Source organism: Micromys minutus, assembly GCF_963924665.1.
Source record: "Micromys minutus genome assembly, chromosome: 2".
NCBI lineage: Eukaryota > Metazoa > Chordata > Mammalia > Rodentia > Muridae > Micromys > Micromys minutus.
Window position 1 is genome coordinate 101894233 of NC_137971.1, and position 17079 is coordinate 101911311.

Genomic DNA, 17079 nt, shown 5'->3' on the forward strand with positions numbered 1-17079 from the left:
TCCTGCTTCTATGAGGGTGCTCCCCTACCCACCCTTCCTTCTCCCACCTGAGTTGGCGATTCCTCTAGGCTCCACCCAACCTGTTGTATAAGGACTGCTGGTCTCTGGTTTCTCTCTCCATCTCCCTCTGTCTCCCTCCTTCTCTTTCCACCTTCAGTCTCTTCTCATGTGTCCCCAGCTGTTCCCTCCCATCTCTGTCTCTACCCCCTTTCCAGTCTGCCTTCACTTTCCACCAATAAACTCTCTACATGCTAGGTCTGTTGCATGGCTTTATTGTTTAGGGGGACACCTTGGCCAGACTGCTAAAGTACTCCCTCCTGTCTCACTATACTGCTCTTTATAAAACACAAAAGTACTTCAGAAATGAGAGAGGAATGTGACAATCATCCTTAATGATTGGGCAGTTTAGATATGGCAGTACAAACTTCTACATATTTATGAAAATGGGTCCGATCCTTGCCATTTCTAAAGGCAGGACTATAAAGGGAGATAGAATAATTTTCAATGATCTGAGAGAAAAAAGATGGTAGTATCCAATATGTATAGGTGGAGAAGTGTTACATTCTTCACTCTTAAAGAGCCCCATCAGAAGTGAAAGATCACTTCACACAGTTAATTTTCTGTGAGACTGTGAGGTTCCAAAGATGACATTTAAGATTTAAATTCTGAAACATGAAAACTTTCTTACTTTATAGGGAATGTATACTCTATAAAGTATGAATCAGGAGATACCCAACATATTATCAAACGTGTGTGTGTGTGTGTGTGTGTGTGTGTGTGTGTGTGTGTGTGTATGTGTGTGTGTGTGTGTGTGTGTGTGTGTGTGTGTGTTGGGAGGGGAGTATTATTAAGACTATGCCTGCTCTTTCAAGGCTGCAGTCTCAGGTTCAGTGATTGGAGACTTTCAGAACTGTAGATATGTAGACACAAAGCCTAAGGAAAGTAATGGGAGTTCAATATAAACTACTTTTTATTTGTTGCCATTCTTAGGATTTTGCTAAGCAAGCTCTTTTATTGAGCCATAGTCCACTGTGGAGTTTCATTTTCAGGCTGGTGTACTTAAAGAACTCTGAGTGGGTAATACACTGGGGACATTCTCCTAAGGACCAAAAGAAGGAAGTGGAAAGAATGGCATATTTAGAATGCTGCAGCTGGTAAGTCATAGAGTCTAAATCATGTGCACTTCCTTTGTGAAGAGAAGAATGAAAAAGTATGGAAAAAGGACATTATAAAGTAGGGGTTGAGTGGAGTGGGGACAGTGACAGAGACCTTGGGGGCTGAAGTAAGATAATAGGTGTTCTGGGTCCTGTCACTAATTATTTTGTTGCTTGTATTTCTCTATCAGGGCATATTTTTCTTTCAGAATATTTTAAAGTGAGCAATTTTCTTTCATTCCCAGATTCCACTTGCCAGTTGCCTTGGAAGTACTAATTATGGTTTTCCTTATATAGGACGGAAGAGAACTATTATTGTGGAAGGTTCATTTTAAAAAACACATTCATTCCTTAACACTCAGAACAGGAAAATTATGTCATAGCTATCTTTGATATTATTACATTTACAAGGAATATTAAAATGATTGTGAAAGAATATCATGTCATCTGAAAAAATTGTTGGTGGAATTATATGGATGTAGGGGCCTTTTTTTCTTAGAATTTAGAAATAAGTCTACCGATTTCGTCCCTGCTTCAGGAAATCAGCAGAGAAGTCTAGCATGATATCACAATGGCATCAGAAGAAGAAATGAAAGGAAAGTAACATATGAATTCTGATTATGCAAAAGATGTAGCTTGTCCAAAGGCAGCCACTGCATAAAAATGAGTTTCCTCTTCTTCTGTGTAGAAGATGGTTTTACACTTTGTTCTAATGTTGACATTTTAAGTAATTAAGTTTTTGTTATAAGCAAAAGTTATTCATATCTTAAGTACCGAAAATATTTTTTCTCATTTGAAAAAAAACACATTACAAGACTAATATCCAAAATATAGAAAGAAACCAAAGTTTCACATCTTCTTGAGATTGAAAGCAGTGATAAAGTATTTGGAAATCTTGGGTAGCAAATTTGACCAAAGGTCTTATTGGTGATTTTTTTTCTCTGTCTCCTCCTTTCTTTGTTCTTTCTTTTCTTCCTTCCTTCCTTCCTTCCATCCTTCCCATCCTTCTTTCCTTTCTGTCTTCTTTCCTTCCTTTCTTATTTTTCCCTATGTAACTTGACTTGATATTTTCTCAACAGAGGAGGTTCTTCCTAAAGACTAGTTATTCTGTGTTCAATGGTAGTTGGATGAGACACTCACACTTAAACTACTAACTAAACCAATACTTAAACTACTAACTAAACTAAAAGCAAAAGGAGGAGAGACAGAATTGACTGACAGATTCAACAAAATGAATGCCATTTCTCACACATGAACATTTTATATTGTGATGTAAGTATGACTTTAGGTGATGGACACGTGTGGACAGCTGGACTGCATTGTCTGCAAAGCCAATTCTTTACAACTTTAACGATAGAAAGATAGATAAGTTAGTAAATATCTATACCCGTTTTCTTTTTGTTTACAAATTCTTCTGTCATGGGAAATAAATGTTACCTTATAAAGAAGCATAAGGAGTTTATGAAACTCAATATATACCATATTATAGAGATGAATTCAGAAAGCAATGGGAGGAATAATTATCTCCTTAATGAGCAGGAGGGTTTTGGAAAAAGCCCTGTCTGGGATGTAACAGGTCATGAAACATTCATCATGTTGCACTGTTAAGTTTGCCTGCTCTCCTTTTATATCTTTATCTCTCTTTCTTTTAGATACTGGCTAAATATCTAAGCATGCTTCCCTCCCAGTAGGGCCTTTCCATTCTTTCTCTGAGTTCTACTCCCTTTCCTTTCTGCAGTTCAGCTGGTTGCTGATATCCATTGCTGCATAGGTACATAATGAAAGTTAAATGAGTTAAAGAAAAGGTCATAATCTGATAATATTGCTAGCCATGAATAATAATAATAATAATAATAATAATAATAATAATAATAATAATAATAAGAAGAAGAAGAAGAAGAAGAAGAAGAGTCTATTTCTCATTCAGCAAGAGCACATTGAATTGGCATGTGAGAGGTACTCACAATGTAGCCCAATACACACCTGGAGGAGTGCCCTAGTAAAAATAAAGTAATAAGTTTTGTAATTCTGAAAAAAATAAATTTTTGTTGTTTTGTAGCTTCCCAAGTTAAGACAGTCACACTGGGAGAAAGAAGAAGCTCATACATTTGTACACAGTTTTGCTTGGATCACACTCACCATTAACAGCCTGTCTCCTACTTGCAACCTTCCATCTTTCTGTGCAGCTCCGCCATCTATAATTTTTGTTACATAAATGCTGTTGTCTCCGGGAATGTGCTGGTTCCCCACCCCGCCAGCAATACTGAAGCCTAAACCTGGAGGAGAGGAACATAAAATGAAAAACAAACACAATTAACTATATATCAACAACTGACAAATAATTAGTACATTTTTTCTAATAAATTGCCTCAAGGATTCTACTGGAATCAATGTTGGTCTTTAAATATTTGAAGGGTTTAGTGATTTTTGCTAAAAAAAAAAAAAAAAAACAAAGGAAAATATTTTAGGCAATCATATGTGGATTTTTAGTTTTGTTCTATTTGATGACTGAGCATCAACCACTATTATTTCCAGCTAATGAGTTTATGATGACTAACTGGTCAGAACACAGATACAGCAAGGGATACGGCCTTTATCCCCTTTAAGGTCAGAGTTGTATTTCTGTGTTTAGAGTTTCAAGAATAATAAATAAGACATCTTCTCTTTTCCTTTTATGATGAATGGCCAAAATATAAGGTCATTTTAAACATGGACTCTTATATGTTAAGCAATGAGTTTTACTCTGGTCTGAAAAAATGCTTCTTTTTACTTAACTATGTAAATAGTTAAGCTCAGCAAGAGCAAAATGATCTGCTAACTGTAAAGTAATTGTAAAAAAAGAGTCATAGACCCTTTGTAAATATGGTTGACTATCTACTCATATAGTTAAAGTAAATATGGTTGACTATTAACTCATATAGTTAAAGTACATATAAAAATAACATGCAAGTTACTAAAAATTACTTGAAAGGAGTAATTGAAGCCCATTAGAATTAAACACAAAAGTTTGTGTTTCTTAGCTTACACACAAACTCATACACACACACACATACACACACACATTAAATAACTGGTAAATCTGTCATAACAATTTTGACAGTTTATATAATAATAAAAATGTGTTTATAACCATTAATATATTTCATTATGTTTTTGATCGTTAATATAGAGTAAATTAAATATATTCTCTGAAGACAATATAAATAATAGCAAAATGAAAACTTAGTGAATTATAAACTTACGCCCTAGAATTATATTAAAAATGCAATGGTTTTATTAAACAAACTATAATAGTTATTTAAATAATGGAAACTAGTCCCAGATTGATAGAACAATTTTAAAAGTGTTATTTAATTTCCTACTGAACTGAGTTATTATTCTTTTTTTTCTCACAACTTTATTTAAAGAAGAGAGATACGTGTATAGATTTTAAAAAGCCTTTGGTAATTCTTTTAGAGATTCAATAGCATGCATTCAAATCCCACTAGTTACCATAAGCATAAAGTACATGTAGGACAGATGTATTTATTGGTGCTTGACACCCCCACAGAACCATGAATACATTTCATTTCCTAAGACTTAAAGCAATGACCAAAGAATAAATAAAATGTTTATAAACTGGCTTTTCCTAAGAACTTTAAAACACACCTTAGCTCAGGTTGTTTAAAACTGTAACTGAGCATTGTGCTGTCATTGGCTAACTGAGCATGAAAACATTTTTAAATATACCTTCACCAGTTGCATTTTCACATGGTGTCTACTGCTTTTGTAGCACAACAGAGGTCATTCCAAATGCAGAAAAGAAAAGGTTAAACACATATCTAAGAGCTCTGATTTACATCCACTAGACCAGCAATAAATGCCAAAGACAGTCTCGGTTCCTGAGAGCTATGGAACACATTAGCACCATAAAGAAGATTAAGTCCCACAAAGAGAATAACTATAGAGTTGACATTTGAAGTTGAAGTCTCTATAAAGACCATGAAATTACTATGAACACTGGACATAAATACAGCCGCTGAAAACTGTTTCCTCCCCTCCTTTTTTGAGATTAGGTTTATGTACTTCTTTTTACTTAATGACCCTACTCTAGGTGAAGTCCTTTGTTTTCAGTGCACCTGACTCTGAGATTACTAAACGTTTCTCACATTTTAGTGATAGATGAATATATGTTAAACAAACTCTCACTGAATAACTTTCAAATATTTTCAGGTAGTATTCTTTTTATGATTGTTGTACTTTCAGACAGGGTTCCACTGTGTCTTGAGTCTGTCCTTAAACTCATGACCTTCCTGCCTCAGCCTCCTGGGAACTAAAAACAGGTATGCTTATGATGCCTAGCCCTATTCCACATATTCAGTTCAGAATGGTATGGAATGTGAAACTCTGCCTATATAAATAAAAGCAGTTTACTTACAGGTAAAAATATCCATATATGTTGTAAGATTGGATATATCCTCATCCATCCATCCATCCATCCATCCATCCATCCATCCATCCATCCATCCATCCATCTACACATTCATTCATACAACTAACATCTCCTAAATACATTATATAGTGTTCTTGATTTGAGACAGGGTTATATGGAGCACAGGACAGCCTCAAACTCTTTATGAAGCCAAAGCTAGACTTGTGTTCCTGACCCTTCACTCTCCACTTTGCAAGAGCTAGTCTTATGAGCATAAATGTTAATGCCCATCTATTCTATGTAGCTTATAGCGAATTTCTGTCCCTTTTGACTAAGGCAGTCACCCTGTTAGATTTATCATGGCTACAACAGAAATAAACTGGCTAGAGTATTCCTTTAAGGCCTTATTTCAAATAACAATTTCTCTATAAGCCTGAATCTGATTTTTCTGTTAAATAACATTTTTAACCATGCACTCCATTCATTAGAGTCAATTGTCAAGTTGATACAATCTAGAATCACCTAGAAAACCAGTTTCAATAGAAAGTTGTCAAATCAGTTTTGCCTTTGGCTCTGGGTGTGGGGCATTGCCTTTATGTTAATTGATGTGGAAAGACCCAGAGTATGTATATATTCATTCATTATTATAGTTATCTTCTTGGTGAAAATTTAAGCTCTACAATGACATGGATTTTTGTTTCATATTTGTGTAAACAGAGAAAAGTTGGACAGGAAAGTTTCAGTGAAGGTATATTCCCAGTGAGAGAAACACCAAATGATTACAAAAGGAGGAAGAGAGGCACAGGTCTCTTAGAAGAAAAACAAACCCTCCCCCTGAAGGGAAGATGGGTGACTGAGTGTGAGGGGCGAACACTGCACAGTTCCTGGAGCCAGTAAGTATATGAGGCAAACCTCTGGCTCAGGAGCGCTCAAGTCAGGTTCCTACCACCAACTCTGCCCAGACTGGATGCCAATCTTAAGCAGAGAAATGTAGCAGCAAGGGCAGCATCTCATCCAGACTTCTTTACCTAACAACTGTGCAAAATCCTTTCTCAGTTTTCTCCTCTGAAATAAGAGGGTGGACACTTTATATCTTACAGAGATTGACACATAATAGATTCTCGATAAATGCAACCCCCGCTTTCACTGAGCCCCTTTGGCTGCTGAGAAAGTCATACTTAAAATACTGTTGACAGGAGCAGTGTGGCGGGGTGGAGGTGTTAAAAGGTATGACTTCTTAAAAGGTCTGGAAAAGGGTCAACGAAGGCTCAGCATTTCAGCTTCATCTTAGCTAAAGAGATAATTCATAAGTGAATTCACATTTGATCCAAACCCACCCTCTGAATTGCAGACATACTGAATGATTGCATCAATGAAACCCAGCTTTCTTTAACCTGACATAGAAGCAAAATCCCTAGGACAACATGTTTCTGCGGATGATGAAGTTCAGCAACCAAAGCAGTACAATAGAATTATAAATATTTGAGTCAGCAATGACAAAAAGCACTAGTTTTAGAGAATCAAAGCTCTCATTGGTCACTTATTTTTAAGCCTTCATGATAAGGACAAAACTCTAGACCATGAACCTAATCAATTTTGAAATCCATTCTGTGGTATCACTCACTTTCATACCACCCACCATGGGCACTTTGGTCTTTAAAATGAAAACTAAATATTCCTATTAGCTGGCTACATAGAAAGCTAAGACAGAAAACCCTACTTAATCAAATCACAAAAGTAGGTAAAATAAACATTTCTGGGGTCCCATGAAGAATAAAGACATGCCAAACTCAAACAGTTAATCCTCCAAGTAAACTGTTTGACAAATGTGGATGTGCCCGTAGAATTTTAGGATTCTGTCTATTAGGTAAAGCTGGCTTCAATCCAGACTTTGTATGTATTCCTGAGTTTTCTTTGTCATGCACGTTAGCATAGAAGACACAGGTACTGGGAAGGAACTCACGAAGCTTACTAACACCTGAAACTGACCTGTTCCAACACAGAATGTCTTCCTCATTGTATAAATAGAGAAGCTAGTGAGTGGATCACAGTTCTGGCTTTCAGCGGTTGTCTGCCTACACAAAGGGGGGGGGGTGTCGGTGAGAGGCGGGGAATGGAGCTGAAGGCTTGGTAGCATAGACTGACACTGTGCTTAGGAGGCACAGGACAAAATGAAGTACTTAAAAATGCCACATAATCACAGTGTGCCCATGCATTCCTTGTGGGTGTAAAGCACAGAGCCTTGCGATAGCGGAGAACCTTTCAATAACTTGCTTCGCCATCCTTTTATGTGACTTTACTGGGACAACCCCTGAGGGCTTTTCCAAACAATTTGATATCATGAAACAGCTTGGTTCTGTCACAACTTACTTAGGATCTGCCACTGAGGCTGTTTACTGCTTTATGGAGAGCATCATTGATATTCTGCATGTTCTGTGTATGTTTCCATTGAATGGAAACAGTTAATTGGTTCTGAACTCTAGCTGGCCTGTCTTAGAACACACCTACCCCTGAGGGCAACTTAATGTTTGAATGTACACACAAGCCAGTTAAAAAGGAAGAATGGAAAACTTTCAACCCGTGTGTCTGCTCAGTACTGATAACAGTCATGGCACATCTTTACATTCAGAAAGTAAAACTGCTTAAAATAACCAGTGATGTGCCTTTTATTTTTATTTTTGATATGAATGAATCCCTTTTCTTACAGTGGGTCTTTGTAATTAAAAGTCAAAACCGATTTGGTTATTCTTTGGATTTTTTTTTCTAGATTTAAAAGACAAAGTTTTAGAATTGAAAAAGTGGCCCTTTGAAAACTACAGTGCTCAGAACTTCTTATAGGGACTATTGCAGGTCACCATGAGCCTACAGCAGCCCACACTGAAGGCATTTCTGCTGGTACCCATATTGTGAGTCATAGAAACTTTTGACATATCATTTTTATGTCTGCTGCTTTCTCTGACTCAAAGGAGCAAGCAAGTATTTCTAAAGCTATATCTGTCTTCATAAGAAATTGGTTGCTCTTCCTTTTTCCCCTCCTCTGGGATTGGCTATTCTTTTTCTATCTGAAAGATATTTTCTTGAACTTACAACAACCTTTGTTTCAAGAGGATGTTCATGAACAATGATTGACATATAGCTCCCAACTCCACTGACCATACTGAAAAATCTCTTTAATCTTATCCTCCTCGTTTCACATGGCACAGTCTGTGTTCATGGCATCCCCTAGGTATGAACCACTTTTGCAAAATGCCCTTGGCACCTGGCAGTGTGGTGGCTTAGAAGCAGTTTCCTCATGGAGACAATTTAAGGTGAGTGTAGTCTGGATAGACGTATGGCTTAATCCTGAGAAAACGAGGGAATCTGGACCCAAACTACACAGGGAGAATTGAAGGGATGACGGGAGCTGATGTTGGAAGAATAAACTTATAAACCAAGGTACACTAAGGATTTTCAGCGATTGTAAGAGTTGCAGAGACTTGAATACCCTCCTCCCCCAGGGATTTCTGAAAAGAACCAACCTGCTGACACCTCCACATCAGTTCTGTAGCCTCCTGGATGTGAGACAGCAAATCTGTGCTGTTCTAAACTGTTCACTTTGTAGTGCTTTGTTGTGGCAGGCTTAGGAAGTAGCTAGAACTTCTGGTCTCCAGGGGCTCTAGTTAATATTTATTATATACAGGTCTTTCTTTTTAAATGACAATCTTACAAATACACTGCCATATGCAAGTTAGTTTAATGTTCCCTCTTCCTGTAGTGAGTGTAGTTGTATAAATTACAAATGAGTTGCATCAGGTGAGCAGTTTAGCCAATTACCCAGAGCTTTCATGCATAGGTCTCGAAACCTTGATATGCCTTTGAATTTATAACATTGTCTGAACCACTGCTGAAGTTAGTGACAGGCCTACCTTTCAATCAATGGTTCTCAACCTTCCTAATGCTGCAACTCTTTAACACAGTTCCTTAAGTTGTGGTAGCCCCCGACCTTAAAATTCTTTCACTGCTGCTTTGTTTCTTTAATTTTGCTTCTGTTATGAATCATAATCTTAATATCTGATACGCAGGGTTTTGACCCACGAATTGAGAATTCTGCCTTACATTATCTTGTTTCTTTAATTTATCTATGTTTCTGTTTTCTTTGATGGATCACCTTGCATATGCCTCTGTGCCTGTCCATGTGTGCACACGGAGGCCAGAGAAGGACAATAACCCTCTTTGACTTTCTGCTTTATTGTCTTAGAGATTATTTTGCTGAGTTCAAAGCTTTGTCATATTGCTCAGTTACTGGTACAGTAACAAACAACATGTAACAAAGGAAACAAGAGGGTTACAATCCAAAGCTGGTCAGAAGTAAAAGAGGAAAGGATTACATGCTAAACATGCGGATTGTGAGCCTAACGGCAGAACAATAAAGGCTGTCCTATCTACCGTTTATTTGACAATGAGAAAAGACCAAGAAGAAGGAAAATAGGTACAGGCTGAGCTACTGTGACCTGGAACAGATCTTAGGAACTTCTGTTCCCACCCGGAGAGGACTTCAGGACGCAGAGCAGAGCCTGGCCCAACCACCAGCCGGAAAGACGGCTTGTACAGGCTGAGCAACTGGTGAGTGGGAGACCTAGGCTGCGGGGGGAGCAGAGGGATCTCTGCGGAGTGCACACAGAAAGGGCACCCCCTGCCCTGGCCTGCCTTGTCCTCCCCGATACAGTGACCGGGAACAGATCTTAGGAACTTCTGTTTTCACCCGGAGACGACTTCAGGACGCAGAGCAGAGCCTGGCCCAACCACCAGCCGGAAAGGCGGCTCGTACAGGCTGAGCTACTGTGACCAGGAACAGATCTTAGGAACGTCTGTTCCCATCCGGGGGCGACTTCAGGACGCAGAGCAGAGCCTGTCCCAGCTGCCACTCGGAACCTGGGCTGCTGGGGAGTAGAGAGATCTCTGAGGAGTGCACACGGAAAGTGTACCAGGGACACAGACCAGATACAAGGGAAAGGCAAGAACATATCACTGACAACAAAATGGCAAGAGGAAAGAGAAAGAGTATATCCCAAGGAAACCAAGACAATCTAGCAACACCAGAACCCAGCTCTCCGATAGTAGCAAACATAGGAATTCCAAACACTCCAGAGAAAGAAGACACAGACCTGAAAACATGCCTCAAGACGCTGATAGAGTTACTTAAACAAGAAAGGGAGGAAAAGCAAAAAGATTCAGAAGCTTTTAAAGAAGAAACAAGAAAAACACTCAAAGAACTCAAAGAACGAGACGAAAACAGAACCAAAGAAATAAAGGAATGGAAGAGGGAAATTAAAACAGAAATTGACACAATAAAGAAAGCGCTAAAAGAGATAACCCTAGAGTCAGAACACCAAAAAAAGAAATCAGGAGTCACAGAAGCAAGCATTTCCAACAGATTACAAGAGATCGAGGAGAGAATCTCGGGGGCAGAAGACAACATTGCAAACATAGACAAAACAGCCAGAGAAGATGCAAAAAACAAAAAGCTCCTAACCCAAAATGTCCAGGAAATACAAGACACAATGAGAAGACCGAACCTAAGGATAATAGGAATAGAAGAGGGAGAAGAGTATCAACTAAGAGGCACAGTAAATATCTTCAACAAAATCATAGAAGAAAACTTCCCTACCCTCAAGAATGAGATGACCACGAGCATAAAAGAAGCCTTCAGAACTCCAAATAGGTTGGACCAGAAAAGAAATACCTCCCGACACATAATAGTAAAAACATCAAGTGCCCAAAGTAAAGAAAGAATACTAAAAGCAGTAAGGGAAAAAGGTCAGGTAACATATAAAGGCAGACCAATCAGACTCACACCCGATTTCTCAACAGAGACTATGAAAGCTAGAAGAGCCTGGACAGACATCATGCACTCCTTAAGAGAGCACAAGTGCCAGCCCAAGCTGCTATACCCAGCAAAACTATCAATCACTGTAGATGGCGAGAAGAAGATATTCCAAGACAAATCAAAATTCACACAATATCTGACCACAAACCCAGCACTACAACGAATTATAGGTGGAAAACCCAATACAAGGAGGGAAAATACAGCCTAGTAAAAACAAGAAAACTCCTAAACAAAAAAACTAAAGAAAAAAACACAGACACAACTCAACCCAAAAAAGCAAAAATGGCAGGAAACAGAAACAATTATTCCTTGATATCTATTAACATAAGTGGTCTCAACTCCCCAATAAAGAGACATAGACTATCAGGCTGGATACATAAACAAAATCCAGCATTTTACTGCATACAGGAAACTCATCTCAGAGACAGAGACAGACACTATCTCAGAGTAAAAGGGTGGGAAAAAAACTTCCAAGCAAACAGCTCCAAGAAGCAAGCTGGAGTGGCTATTCTAATATCGAATAAAGTAAATTTCCAACCAAAAGTTATCAAAAAAGATAAAGAAGGACACTTTTTACTCATTACCGGGGAAATCTGTCAGGAGGAACTCTCAATCCTTAACATATATGCTCCAAATAAAAAATCACCCACATTCATAAAAGAAACTCTACTAAAGCTCAAAAAATACATTTCACCTCACACAATAATAGTGGGAGACTTTAACACCCCACTCTCACCAGTGGACAGATCAGGGAAACAGAAACTGAACAAGGACACAGCAAGACTAGCGGAGACTTTGAACCAACAAGAATTAATAGATATATACAGAACATACTATCCTAAAGTAAAAGAATACACCTTCTTCTCACCACCCCATGGCACCTTCTCGAAAATTGACCACATAATTGGACACAGAACGAGCCTTCATCGATATAAGAAGATTGAAATACTCCCATGCATCCTCTCAGATCACCATGGTCTACGGCTGGTCTTTAACAACAACAAAGACAACAAAATGCCCACATACACATGGAAACTAAACAACACTCTGTTAAAGGATAGCAGGGTCAAAGAAGAAATAAAGAAAGAAATTAAGGATTTTCTAGAATTCAACGAAAACGAAAACACAACATACCCAAACCTATGGGATGCAATGAAAGCAGTATTGAGAGGAAAACTCATTGCCCTAAGTGCTTCCAAGAAGAAACTGGAGAGAGCTCACATCAGCAACCTGACAGCACAGCTAAAAGCACTAGAACAAAAGGAAGCAGATATACCCAAAAAGAGTAGACGGCAAGAAATAATCAAAATTAGGGCAGAAATAGACCAAATAGAAACAAAAAAAACCATTGAAAAAATCAACAAAACCAAGAGTTGGTTCTTTGAGAAAATCAACAAGATTGATAAACCCCTAGCCAGACTAACTAAAGGGCAAAGAGAGAGTATCCAAATTAACAAAATCAGAAAGGAAAGTGGTGACATAACAACTGAAACTAAGGAAATTCAAGAAATCATCAGATCCTACTACAAAAACTTATACTCCACAAAATTGGAAAATCTGGAGGAAATGGACGAATTCCTAGACAGATACAAGGTACCAAAGTTGAACCAGGACGAAGTAAACCATCTAAATAACCCTATAACACCTAAAGAAATAGAAGAAGTCATCAAAAGCCTCCCAACCAAAAAAAGCCCAGGTCCAGACAGGTTCAGTGCAGAATTTTATCAGACATTTATTGGGGATATAACACCAATATTCGCCAAGCTATTCCAAAAGATAGAATCAGATGGAATATTACCCAACTCATTTTTTGAGGCTACAATAACCCTCGTACCTAAGCCACACAAAGACCCTACAAGGAAAGAGAACTTCAGACCAATCTCACTTATGAACATTGATGCAAAAATACTCAACAAAATCCTTGCAAACCGAATCCAAGAACATATCAAAACCATCATTCATCATGACCAAGTAGGCTTCATCCCTGAGATGCAGGGATGGTTTAACATAAGGAAATCCATCAATGTAATCCACCATATAAACAAACTAAAAGACCAAAATCACATGGTCATCTCACTAGATGCTGAGAAAGCATTCGACAAAATCCAACACCCCTTCATGTTAAAAGTCCTGGAAAGAACAGGAATCCAAGGCCCATATTTAAACATAATAAAAGCAATATACAGCAAACCAACAGCCAACATCAAACTTAATGGCGAGAAACTTGAAGCAATCCCACTAAAATCAGGGACTCGACAAGGCTGCCCACTCTCTCCCTACCTTTTCAACATAGTACTGGAAGTCCTGGCTGGAGCAATTAGACAGCAAAAGGAGATCAAGGGGATACAAATCGGAGAGGAAGAGATAAAAACATCACTCTTTGCCGATGACATGATAGTGTACTTGAGTGACCCCAAAAATTCCACCAGAGAACTCCTACAGCTGATAAACAAGTTCAGCAAAGTGGCCGGATACAAAATTAACTCAAACAAATCAGTAGCCTTCCTATACTCAAAGGACAAACATGTGGAGAAAGAAATTAGGGAAAAGGTACCCTTCACAATTGTTACAAAAACTATGAAATACCTTGGTGTGACTCTAACTAAGGAAGTAAAGGACCTGTATGACAAGAACTTCAAACCTCTAAAGAAAGAAATTGAGGAGGATCTCAGAAAATGGAAAGATCTCCCATGCTCATGGATTGGAAAGATCAACATCTTAAAAATGGCCATCCTACCAAAAGCAATCTACAGATTCAATGCAATCCCCATCAAAATTCCAACCCAGTTCTTCATGGAATTGGAAAGATCAATGTGCAATTTCATATGGAATAACAAAAGACCTAGAATAGCGAAATCCATCCTCAACAACAAAAAAACATCTGCGGGAATCACTATCCCTGACCTCAAGCTATATTACAAGGCAATTGTGCTGAAAACTGCATGGTACTGGTACAGAAATAGGCAAGTGGATCAATGGAATAGAATAGAAGATCCAGAAATGAGCCCTCATGTATATGGTCACCTGATTTTTGACAAAGGAGCAGTAAACATTCAATGGAAAAAGGACAGCCTATTCAACAAATGGTGCTGGTCCAACTGGCACTCAACATGCAAAAGAATGAAAATAGACCCGTTCTTATCTCCTTGTACAAAGCTCAAGTGTAAGTGGATTAAAGATCTCCACATTAAACCAGATACACTGGAACTATTAGATGAGAAAGTAGGGAAAACCTTAGAACACATAGGCACAGGAGAAAATTTCCTGAACAAAACACCAATGGCTCAAGCTCTAAGGTCAAAGATTAACAAATGGGACTTAATGAGATTGCAAAGTTTCTGTAAGGCTAAGGACATCGTCAAGAAAACAAAACGGCAACCAACAGAATGGGAAAAGATCTTTACCAACACCACATCAGATAGAGGCCTAATATCCAAGGTGTACAAGGAACTCAAAAAGCTAGACACCAGAGAATCAAATAACCCTATTAAAAAATGGGGTACAGAGCTAAACAAATCATTTTCAGTTGAGGAACACCGAATGGCCGAGAAACATCTGAGGAAGTGCTCGACATCCTTAGCCATCAGGGAAATGCAAATCAAAACAACCCTAAGATTCCACCTCACACCAGTCAGATTGGCCAAGATCCAAAACTCAGATGACAGCAGATGCTGGCGAGGCTGTGGAGAAATAGGAACACTTCTTCACTGTTTGTGGGGTTGCAAGCTAATACAACCACTCTGGAAATCTGGCGATACCTCAGAAAATTGGATATAGTACTACCTGAAGACCCAGCTATTCCACTTCTGGGCATATACCCCAGAGACACTTTAATACACAACAAAGATATATGCACCACAATGTTCATAGCGGCTCTATTTATAATAGCCAGAAGCTGGAAAGAACCCAGATGTCCTTCAGAAGACGAATGGATACAAAAATTGTGGTACATATACACAATGGAATACTACTCAGAAACAATGACTTAACCAAATTCTTAAGAAAATGGCTGCATCTAGAGAAGATCATCCTGAGTGAGATAACCCAGTCACAAAAGAACAGACATAATATGCAGTCACTGATAGTGGGATGCTAACCCCAGAGGCTTGCACTCCCCCAGAAACAACTCACAGACTGTATGAAGTCCAAGAAATAAAGAAAACCAAAACTATACATATATTCACAAAACAAGACTTTGACTATTTCCATGTTGCGTTTTGTTTTGCATGTACTTTACGCTTATTGCAACTAGTATGTTTTCAATGCATACTGTCAAGCCCTTGAAAAAAATCAAGTACTGACTAAAAAACATATTCACATGGTTTTATGTAAAATTTATTTTAATGTCTGAAAAAACTGTACTGACAAAAATGTATAATTTTAAGCAAAAAATGTTTAAAATCTTTAAAAAAAATAATAAGCTGTTAGTCTTTTGTGTAGATGGAAATATCTCAAGAAACACTTCTTGTTATGATTAATAATTTGAGTCTTATTTGTAACAGATAAGAGACCAATGTATTTTCCATGTATTTTCATGTTAAAAAAAAAATAAATCTTGTTTTGAAGACAAAAAAAAAAAAAAACAAAAAAACAAAAAAAAAAAAAAAAAAAAGAAGAAGAAGGAAAATAATGATGTCAGAGAACTGAAGAAAGTTTTGGAAAATTTTAAGAAGTTTCCCAGAAAGCATGTAATTTATTAGAAGAGTACACCAGATTTGTACAAATGGATCTGTAATGATTATCTAATTAAGACTTGAAACAAATAAATTAATTAGAACATTAGTGTAGCTTTTTGAAGATTCTTCAAAAATTTTTAGCAGTACAGAAAATGGAGGAATTTCACAAACTGGCCTGTTATGTGTTCTGCTATTCTCTCTCCCTCCCCCATTTTAATAAATTGCATGGTCAGGAACAGGGGTTGCATGATATAGACTATGTTAAGTACAGTGCTGGCATCTAGTGATAGTTGTAGGCTGAGTCTACTAAATCATTCAGTGAGCATTTCCCCTAAAAAGACAATAGGAATTTTCAGGGGAAGACAAATTTGGCTGCTTACCCACTCAAAGGACTATCACTGACCAGTTTTCATTGAATGTTATAAACCAGACAGCCTGCTCAGACCACAAGACTCTTCTCGGGACCTGGGACAGTTTGGTTCTTCTCCTACAAGTATGTTCTCCTAGTGGTCTAGTCTATTTTATCATACCTTAAATGGCAGATTTTCCAATGTTATGAAATTAAAATATAACCTAGGTAATAAAGCCACCCCTCTACTTACCATCACATGAGTTTGGATTTTCCAGTTTAAGATTAGAGACCATTTGTAAACCAAGCACATTACAATTGATATCTAAACACTTTACAGACTGACTTCAAGGCATCAAGATACCTGCCCACAAAGTAATAAGAAAAAACATATTATCACAAAGAAATAAAGCCATTTTTTTCATGTTTCAATTGCATGAGGATTTTTCTTGATGGCCGAGAAGTTGCTGTGGAAACCAAGCTGAAACACCTGAAAGTACCTAGGAGCACTGTGGTATGTTTCCATCCACAAAGACAAAGCTTTGTTCAGTAATCTTGTTTACAAAGCTCTTCCTAATCTCTATTAGCCCAAATTAAAAATACTCTGCACTGATATAATGCTT

The 17079-nt window shown here is 37.8% G+C and overlaps 1 protein-coding gene across 19 annotated transcripts in view; it reads right to left on the bottom strand.

Annotated features, from left to right (window-relative positions):
* The window catches only part of DLG2 (discs large MAGUK scaffold protein 2), a gene marked incomplete at both ends in the record, with an annotated part of 1874976 nt that overhangs the window by 451499 nt on the left and 1406398 nt on the right, over positions 1–17079 (bottom strand). For all 19 annotated transcript variants that reach the window (XM_080912637.1, XM_080912640.1, XM_080912639.1 and 16 more), the window contains one exon: positions 3294–3430. In XM_080912637.1, the coding sequence (XP_080768763.1) occupies positions 3294–3430 (137 nt within the window). The remainder of the gene's footprint in view (positions 1–3293; positions 3431–17079) is intronic.